This window comes from Botrytis cinerea, chromosome 12 (assembly GCF_000143535.2).
Source record: "Botrytis cinerea B05.10 chromosome 12, complete sequence".
NCBI classification, from domain to species: domain Eukaryota; kingdom Fungi; phylum Ascomycota; class Leotiomycetes; order Helotiales; family Sclerotiniaceae; genus Botrytis; species Botrytis cinerea.
In genome coordinates, this window is record NC_037321.1 from 2,175,269 (window position 1) to 2,183,644 (window position 8,376).

General features: G+C 42.9%; 2 protein-coding genes across 2 annotated transcripts; one reads left to right on the plus strand and one right to left on the minus strand.

Moving 5' to 3' along the window:
* Positions 1 to 1,284: 1,284 nt before the first annotated feature.
* On the plus strand, positions 1,285 to 5,061 carry Bctmn3. Its single transcript, XM_001551135.2, has 3 exons — positions 1,285 to 2,359; positions 2,471 to 4,538; positions 4,676 to 5,061. Exons 1-3 carry the CDS (start codon positions 2,275 to 2,277, stop codon positions 4,692 to 4,694), a joined length of 2,172 nt encoding a protein of 723 aa, XP_001551185.1. The 5' UTR covers positions 1,285 to 2,274; the 3' UTR covers positions 4,695 to 5,061.
* Positions 5,062 to 6,540: 1,479 nt separating this feature from the next.
* BCIN_12g06290 (hypothetical protein) lies at positions 6,541 to 7,954 on the minus strand. The gene is made up of 6 exons (XM_024696566.1): positions 7,793 to 7,954; positions 7,657 to 7,713; positions 7,499 to 7,585; positions 7,365 to 7,427; positions 6,956 to 7,302; positions 6,541 to 6,897 (listed from the first exon to the last, which is right to left on the minus strand). Exons 1-5 carry the CDS (start codon positions 7,857 to 7,859, stop codon positions 6,956 to 6,958), a joined length of 621 nt encoding a protein of 206 aa, XP_024552377.1. The 5' UTR covers positions 7,860 to 7,954; the 3' UTR covers positions 6,541 to 6,897.
* Between the last annotated feature and the right edge of the window lie 422 nt (positions 7,955 to 8,376).

Below are 8,376 nucleotides of genomic sequence, written 5' to 3' on the forward strand. Positions count from 1 at the left end.
AGAACCCCCCTGATATGTGTGCTAGAAGTGAAACAGACGTGCAACAAGACAAATAGTAACAGGAAGAAGACGATTATACGGAGGGTGTATCACGTGAACCATGCCAGAACCATACCACGACGGGTAATGATCAGAGTCGACAGATGGAAACTCAAAAGATGGAAAATAGAGATTGATGGGAAGAAACCTTAGGTTGGAATTTCTACGAATTGATTGAGCGCTATCAATGTAACGTTTCGCTTTAGTAGGTGCTGATCATCAACTTGATGTTCTAGACTTGAGAGGAATGAAGAATTTTCGAGATTCGAGAAAACACATATTAGGTCGTCTACACGGTCCTCTGTGGGATGAAGAAGTGATATTCAAGCATGAAGGAATCTTACGATGAATGTGACTCAAGTCAATCTATCTTCCAGCAGTGCAACACACCACTTCTTCGATTGTGAGATATGATTGTGGCGATACGAAACACCCAAGTCAGATTTCTTACATCATATCCGCGTCTCTAACTCTAGAAACATAATATTGCGTACTCCCACCTCAAACTTTGATCGACTACCTATTTCGAGAGGGCCAACATGAACGGCGTAGTCGATATGCAAGCGCAGGCATGAATTCGTCATCTTCACGCTCATTCAGACATGGACGCTTTGCATGCGATACATCGTGTGCCGTGATGTGTGAGGGGTTGAGACGGGATGACGGAAGATTTTGACGGGAGAGCTGATAAACAAATAGTTTTCAAACACGCGTGTCATTTGTTTCAGGGAAAAGAGATGAGATGAAGACATTCTGACGATTTGATGTTGTCGTCGTGTTTGAAGTTTTCGGACTAAGCAGCTAGGGACAAGAGATGGTCAAAGACAAGACAAGAGTTCCACCACTTTCCCAATTTCACGTGTGCGTACCCGAGCAGCAGAGTGGGCTGTGGGCTTGGTGTTGTTATCAAAACATGGTGAAGACAACTCACCTTGACGTTGCTATTTTTAGGAATCGACGCAATGGAACTGACACAGATGAAAAGGATAATACATAATACATAATACATAATACATATAGATATATAATAAGGGGAGTGAATAAATCAATAACCAAATAAACAAACAAACGGATAATTATCAATTTATCCATTTTCCGTAACAATATCCGATATCTAACGAATGGATACCCGACATGCTCGGATCAATGAAAAGGGGAAGGCCGTTTGCTGTGGAAAGGTCTAGACGTACACCCCGTCGATGGACGAATAGACGAGGAGATGAATATGTGAATATATAGATCCATGGCAACACAATCAAAGATATATTATTCCATCTTCCGTACCAATCACGTCGGAGGAAATGTGTGTGTATATCTATCTGCTCTTTACACGGTACCCTTTACTCTTCTTGACTTTGTACACATCCTTACCTCGACATCTTCAATTTCTTTCTCTTCATGCCATCTCCCTCCCCTTGGCCATCTCCATTCTCATACCTCGCCGCCCCAAACCCGTTCAAGCCGTTTTGGTGGAGAATATCGATCTCCTAAGTAGTTTTGGCTCTAGTTCGCGTTCTCGCTCGCGTTCTCGCTCATCGATGGTTCCACTCCCATCTTAACCTTACCCCGAAGAGCTTCAACCATCAGTTTGCCTCGCTCGAACTTCCAGATTGCCATCGAGTAACATAATTCACACACCGACACCGACACCGACACCGACGCCTCTGTCTCCATCTTCGTTCGTTCGCGGAAAGACACCTTCGCACTTCCCTTTGCCACGATTGAAATCTTTCCAAAGAGGTACTTTGTGCCCATTGCGCTCGTTATTAAGGATCACCAGTGGACTTTGCTTTAATCCTTGAACGTTTAAGCTTCTGATCCGAAATATAACCCCAATCCCCATATTACGCTTTATGCCATCGCGCATCCATCCATCTTGAAGGACCAACAGAGCGATACGGCGTCTTGGCTAAAGATTGGAGACGGGGAAAAGGGAAAAGGGAAAAGGGAAAGAAGGAGGCGCTCGTTGTGCACCTTTCCATCTCACCAACAAAAGAAGAAGAAGAAGAAGAAGAAGAAACCTTCAATCGTAAATCATAAACTCGCAATCATTCCATTCTTTCATCGATAAGAAAACACTTTATCTTCAATTCAATCGCGACAACTCCGTCTGGTGCGACCATCATCGAACGGCATCTACGGACCTTCCGGACTTCAAAGCTGGGGGGAAATTCGAATTTTACCGGAGCGACTTACACTTTTTCATAATTTATTGGACAAGATAACATCAATAATATGGCGACCAATTCTTCCATGAGGATAGGAAGTTGGTTACTCTTCTTCCTGGCAATTTCAATCACGGATGCTTTCTATATACCAGGTAATGTCTGCCACTAGCTGCCACATCGATCCCATCCCATCCCATCCCATCCCCTTATCTGCTAGATGTTGGACTCCGGATAGCAACCTAACTGTTCTCTCATTCATACAGGTTGGTCGATTAAAAGTTACAAAGACAACGAAGCAATCCCATTGCTAGTCAACAAGGTTTACTCCGACAATACACAATTACAATATGCCTACTACGATCTTCCATTCGTGTGTCCTCCAACCGGTGTTCGTCATGCCGGATCTTCTCTACTCAGCGGCCAAAGTATATCATTGAATCTCGGCGAAGTCTTACGCGGAGACAGAATAACACAATCCGATATCGAATTGGTAATGGGGAAGGATCAAGAATGCAACTTCCTCTGTTCCAAAACGGTCACTCGAAGAGATCTTAAACGCGCAAAGGAATTGGTTAAGGATGGTTATGTTGTGGAATGGATTGTGGATAATTTACCTGGAGCAACGAGTTTTGTGACGGTGGATAAAAGCAAGAAATATTACGCTGCCGGATTCAAATTGGGCTACAAGGACTTTTCTCAAACCGGCAAAGCGAGATATTTCATCAACAATCATCTTACAATCGTGCTGCGGTATCGAAAAGCTCCAGGAAAGGATGGAGAAAAAGGTGGAAAGGTTATTGTTGGATTCGAAGTTTATACCAAGAGTGTTGGAGCTGATAAGAGAGTGGAATCGGGATGTCCTGCGGATCTAAATGATGCCAATACACCATTTGAATTATATCTCGCCCCGAATCATACCGATTCTTCACCCGCCCTCGCATACCCACTTTCATCATATCATCCACCGGAGAGAGAAATAGATTTGGATGATGGAGCTACAATGGAGATTCCATACACCTACTCTGTTTATTTCCGTGAGGATGAAAAGGTCGAATGGAGGAATCGATGGGATCTATACTTCGTTAACCAAGAGGAAGGAACAAGAATTCACTGGTTGGCTATTGTCAATTCTTTGATCATCTCAGGTCTTCTTAGTGGCATTGTTGCTATGATCTTGGCCAGAACTGTTCGAGGAGATATTAAAGCATATACAAAGGATGTCTCAGGAGAAGATGGAAAATTGAAACCAAAAAGAAGATCTAGACCTGGTAGTGGAGCAAGATCACCTAAAACCGGAGAAAAAACTGGGCTTGGTTTATTGGATCAGGTTGATACTGAGAATGATGCGGACGTTTCTTCTGATGACGAGCAACTGGAAGATATTACTGGTTGGAAATTACTTCATGGAGATGTTTTCCGTCCACCTCCTTATGGATATCTTCTAGCACCTTTGGTCGGATCTGGAATGCAACTCGTTTTCATGGCCTTTGGATTACTTTCTCTAAGTAGTCTAGGTATACTGAACCCTAGTTTCCGTGGTGGATTTATCAGTGTCGGAATTGGTCTTTTCATCTTCGCAGGAGTTTTCTCTGGTTATTTCAGCGCACGCGTCTACAAAACATTTGGAGGTCTCAATTGGCGCAAAAATACCTTGATCACAGCCATTCTCTTCCCTGGTCTTCTCTTTTCTCTAGTTTTCATCCTCAATCTATTCGTCTGGGCCCAGGCATCTAGTACCGCCCTTCCATTCGGTACCCTTATTGCTCTCGTATTCCTATGGCTTTGCATCCAACTCCCTCTTGTCTACGCTGGTTCTTACTACGGTTACACACGTTCCGGCGCATGGGAATCCCCAACAAAAACGGCTATTATCCCTCGACAAGTACCAATTCAGCCATGGTATATTCGTTCTACCTCTTCAATTCTCCTAGCTGGCCTCATCCCTTTCGCAGTAATCTTTATCGAACTTCTCTTTGTCTTCCAATCACTTTGGCAAGATAAAAGTGGATATTACTACGTATTCGGTTTTCTCTCTCTCATAACTCTTCTTCTTATCATCACCATTGCGGAAGTCACAATTGTTACTATTTACATTAAACTTTGTGCTGAAGATTACAATTGGTGGTGGCATTCTTTCCTTGTAGGAGGTGGATCAGCAGTTTGGGTTATGGCGTATTGTGTGTGGTTTTACATGAGGAGGTTACATATTGAGGGATTTGTTAGTGGAATGTTGTTTTTCAGTTACTGTGGAGTCGTAGCTGTTACTTATGGATTGGCGACGGGAACCGTAGGATTTTTGACAAGTTTTTGGTTTGTGAGAAGGGTTTATGGGTAAGTTTTTGAAACATTTCCTTTTGTTTTCCGTCTTTGGGATGTTTATCCTCTTGAAAAAAAGGGGGGGAGTGGATATATCTTTCGCTTGTGATGGGGTTGATACATGCAAGAATATGAAGCTAATGATGTGATAGTGCGATTAAAGCAGATTAATAATAACAATAGCTACGAACGAATAAACGAGTGGACGTACAAATTCTAGTTCCGATACCATTATTTCGTTTCTTGGCGTTTCGGTTTGGATGGAATGGGATGGAATAGGATTAAGGTTGGGAATAGGAATAGCAATAGGAGTTTAGTTTTATGTGAGAAGTGAGAAGTGAGGGAGGAGAGGGGGAAGTGGAAGTCGGCGCAAGATTAAGTATATGTACATTTACATATGTATGTACAAGAAATAGCGAGGAATAATTAATTAAACAAACAAAATTCTATTGATGGATTGGTGATTTGGTTGATGAGGCTGATTTTTTGGTGTCAGAGGTAGTAATAAGATCAGGTAGTATTAGTTGTAAATGCAGCAAGAGAAAGTTCCTCTTTCTGACTTGAACTTACTTAACTATCTACCGATTGTATAGTTACAAATTCTTCACTTGATTATGCGTTTTTGTTTGAAGAATATATACGTACATACGTACGTACATACATAATACATACATAACACATGCAGCAGCAGTGTGATTTGACGTAGATTCTATTTTTTTGTGCTTGAGAAGTTAGGAGGTGGGGGAAAGGGTTGTGAGTTGTGGGTTGGGGGTTGGGGATGTCGGCACTTTATTTCTCTTATGATTGTAATCATTTTTGCTCATTATTATCTATCTATCTATCTATCTATGGGAAGCTCACGATGTACTTGTACTTGTACTTATATAAGGACTTGCTAGCTAGCTAGCTAGCTAACACGGGTGTCTGTCCTTTGTGTGATCATATTGTATTGTATGATGGATGTCTTGATGGTTTCTTTTTCTTTTGGGGGGGGGGGGGGGGGGGGGGGGGGGTTGGTTTCGAATTCCTCTCCCTTTATTGACTGTTGGATCTGTATGTATCGTCTTTGTAAAGGCGAGGTGAGGTGAGGTGATGGGTTTCAATCCTGTTCTGTTCGATGCCTGGTTCACATCATTATCATCATCATCCTGATCATCATTAGAGAGCTTTCCCCCGCAATTGGCCAGCCAGCTTTACATATCCCACAGTCCCTTCCATCCCCTCTACTTCCCCTTCGCATGCCCCTCGCAAAACTCCCCCTTCTCCCCCTCCTTCCCCTCCAAACACCCCTGCATCCCACAACTATGCAATGCGCAGTACACTCTCCCGCCCACCAAATCCTTCAACTTCTCACAATCTCCCAACGCACACTCATGTAGTGCGCAAAAACGATTCGTGCTGCTGCGCTCCCGCAGACAGTTGTCGATGTGGCATTTGTGGCCGCTGCAGTATTTGGACGGCGCGAATTGGATCGAGATGCATTTGGGACGGTGGCATTTGTGCGGGGCGCAGGAGATGGAGGATTGGAAGCGCGGGGTCGTGCAGGTTTTTAGGGCGCAGGGGGAGTCTGTTGTGGGAAGGGGGGGGGGAGTGTTAGTTTTCTTACTTACTTTGGGGTGGGGGATATGGGATGGATGGGAGGGGATGAGGAATTTTACGTACGTTTTTTGCACCACCAGGTGTTGTAGTCGAGCATTGGCTCGGGACATTCTTGGTTGCGGCAGATGTCTGGAGATTTTTAATCTGGGTTGGGATTGGAAGATGGTGGCATAGATAGGTAGGTAGGGGGGGGTATGCATACGTTGATTGCAGAAAATGCTTTGGGGTTCCTTTGCTCCTTTGCAGCGTCTTTCGCCGCGGGGCTGCCAGTGACAGGGCATTCTGATTGAGGGTTGTTGTTTTGAAGTGATGGAATGGTTTGTGTGGGAAGGATACTGAAGACGCGATACCCACGATTGTGTAGGTCTTGAATGTCTAATTGCGTTTTATTTAGAGATTTACATGTGTATAGGGAATGGTAGCCCTTATATAAGGTTACTAGAAAGAGCTAGTCTCTTTCGTGCGGGTGTAGGATTATATTACAGGAGCGGTTGAATTGAAGTTATTCACTGTATTTACATACGGATGATAGTGTTGGTTCTTATGAAGGGTGGAACTGACGGGTGAGATGGTGTGATGTGAGAAAAAGTTATTTGAAGTGGAAGATGGAAATTGTTACGGCTGTGGAGCGGGACAGATTTTGAATTACTTGGAGATTAGGCGAGTGAATAGAGAGAGAAAATAATGTGTTCATTTCCTTTCAGCCTATTAGACTTGGTTGCTACTCGCTACACTCGGTCATGTCTGCGAGGACGAAGATCACAATGCTTGTATACTATTGATATTAGCTATGTTGTCATTTATTTCCGTCGATACTTGGTGAATTGGCGTACCTAATACACACGACCATGATCTTCACAAAACTTTTCTTTTGCGATTTTAGGTGACAAGCACCCCGGCTTGGAGCAGTTGTGAATCTGACAATGTACTCTCCCGTCGTGTAGATCCTTCATGTTTTGGCAAATTGAGACGGAATAACACGAATGGAAGTCGCAATATATGTGGTTCTCCCCACACTTTCTTCTTAAGCATCCATCCGAATGACACTTGTGATTCCCACAAAATTTCGAAAGACCGAATCGAAGAATCACACATGAAGGATCTTGACATTTGTGTGCGGCACAAATCAACGCGTTTCCAAATTTCGGGAAATCACAATTTTGCTGGGCGCAGTAAGAATCTGGGGTAAATACATCAGTCTTGTTGTATTCCATTTTGACTTGAAAAGGAATGGCTTCTTACGTTCTGGACACCATGAAATTTCAAGACATTTTTGCATGTTGCAATTCCAATCATGACACTTGTCTATATTTTTGTCAGTATCAACGAAAGGGCTTTGAATAGGGAGCCATGAAAAGCTGCAATTACACACTTACGTTGAGAGCAGTAGATTCCATTCCCTAAAGGTGGTCTGGTGCATTGAACCGTGCGACATTTAGCCTTTCTCGAGTTGAATTGTTTATCTATTCCCACGATCAACATGTCGAACCAGCAAAATTACATCTGCATTAAACGTTGAAAACAAGAAGCTTACGTTGAGAACAACAAGTTGAGCGAGGTTCAATAACTTGATGGCATTTCTTGCATTTGTCTATTTCAATGATCAGTATTTTGTATTTAGAAAATAGAGACCATGTGAAGCCTGACTGAGAATGGGTTGGATGACGTACGTTCCGTGCAATAAATACTTCCTGGAACTTTTGCCTTCATACAAGTCCTGTTCCATTGACATGGCATATTCTCCAAAGTGGGAGATTGGGAATGAAATCTTGAATTCCGCCGAAGCAACTAAATGACTATTATTAGGATGACTCAATTTTTGATGCCTGTTCACTGTGAAGACGAAATTGATAATAGAGTTAACAGAATGAGAAGAAAGAATGGTGTGTTTGAGCGAAAGAAATTTCAGTAGGCACTGGTGCGGGGTAAGTTTTGGGTTCCATGTTCCACTGTGAATTGGTTCGATATACTTACATACTTGTATATTGAAATAACGTGTTCGATTACACCAAGCCTTGCTATGCATATGTAGATAGCCATGGAATATATATATATACATTCTGGGAGTTAATGATACCACAACTGAGCTCGGCGCATACGAAACCTACGAAGAAGGCGATACAGCAGGACTGGTGGTTGTGTTGTTTGTAGATAGGAGGACGACAACTGGTTGTGAGATTGTATAGTTGTGGGACGGCAAGAAATAGTTCGAGGTGACTTTTGAGGTTGTGGCTACTAATTGATTTTAGAGTAA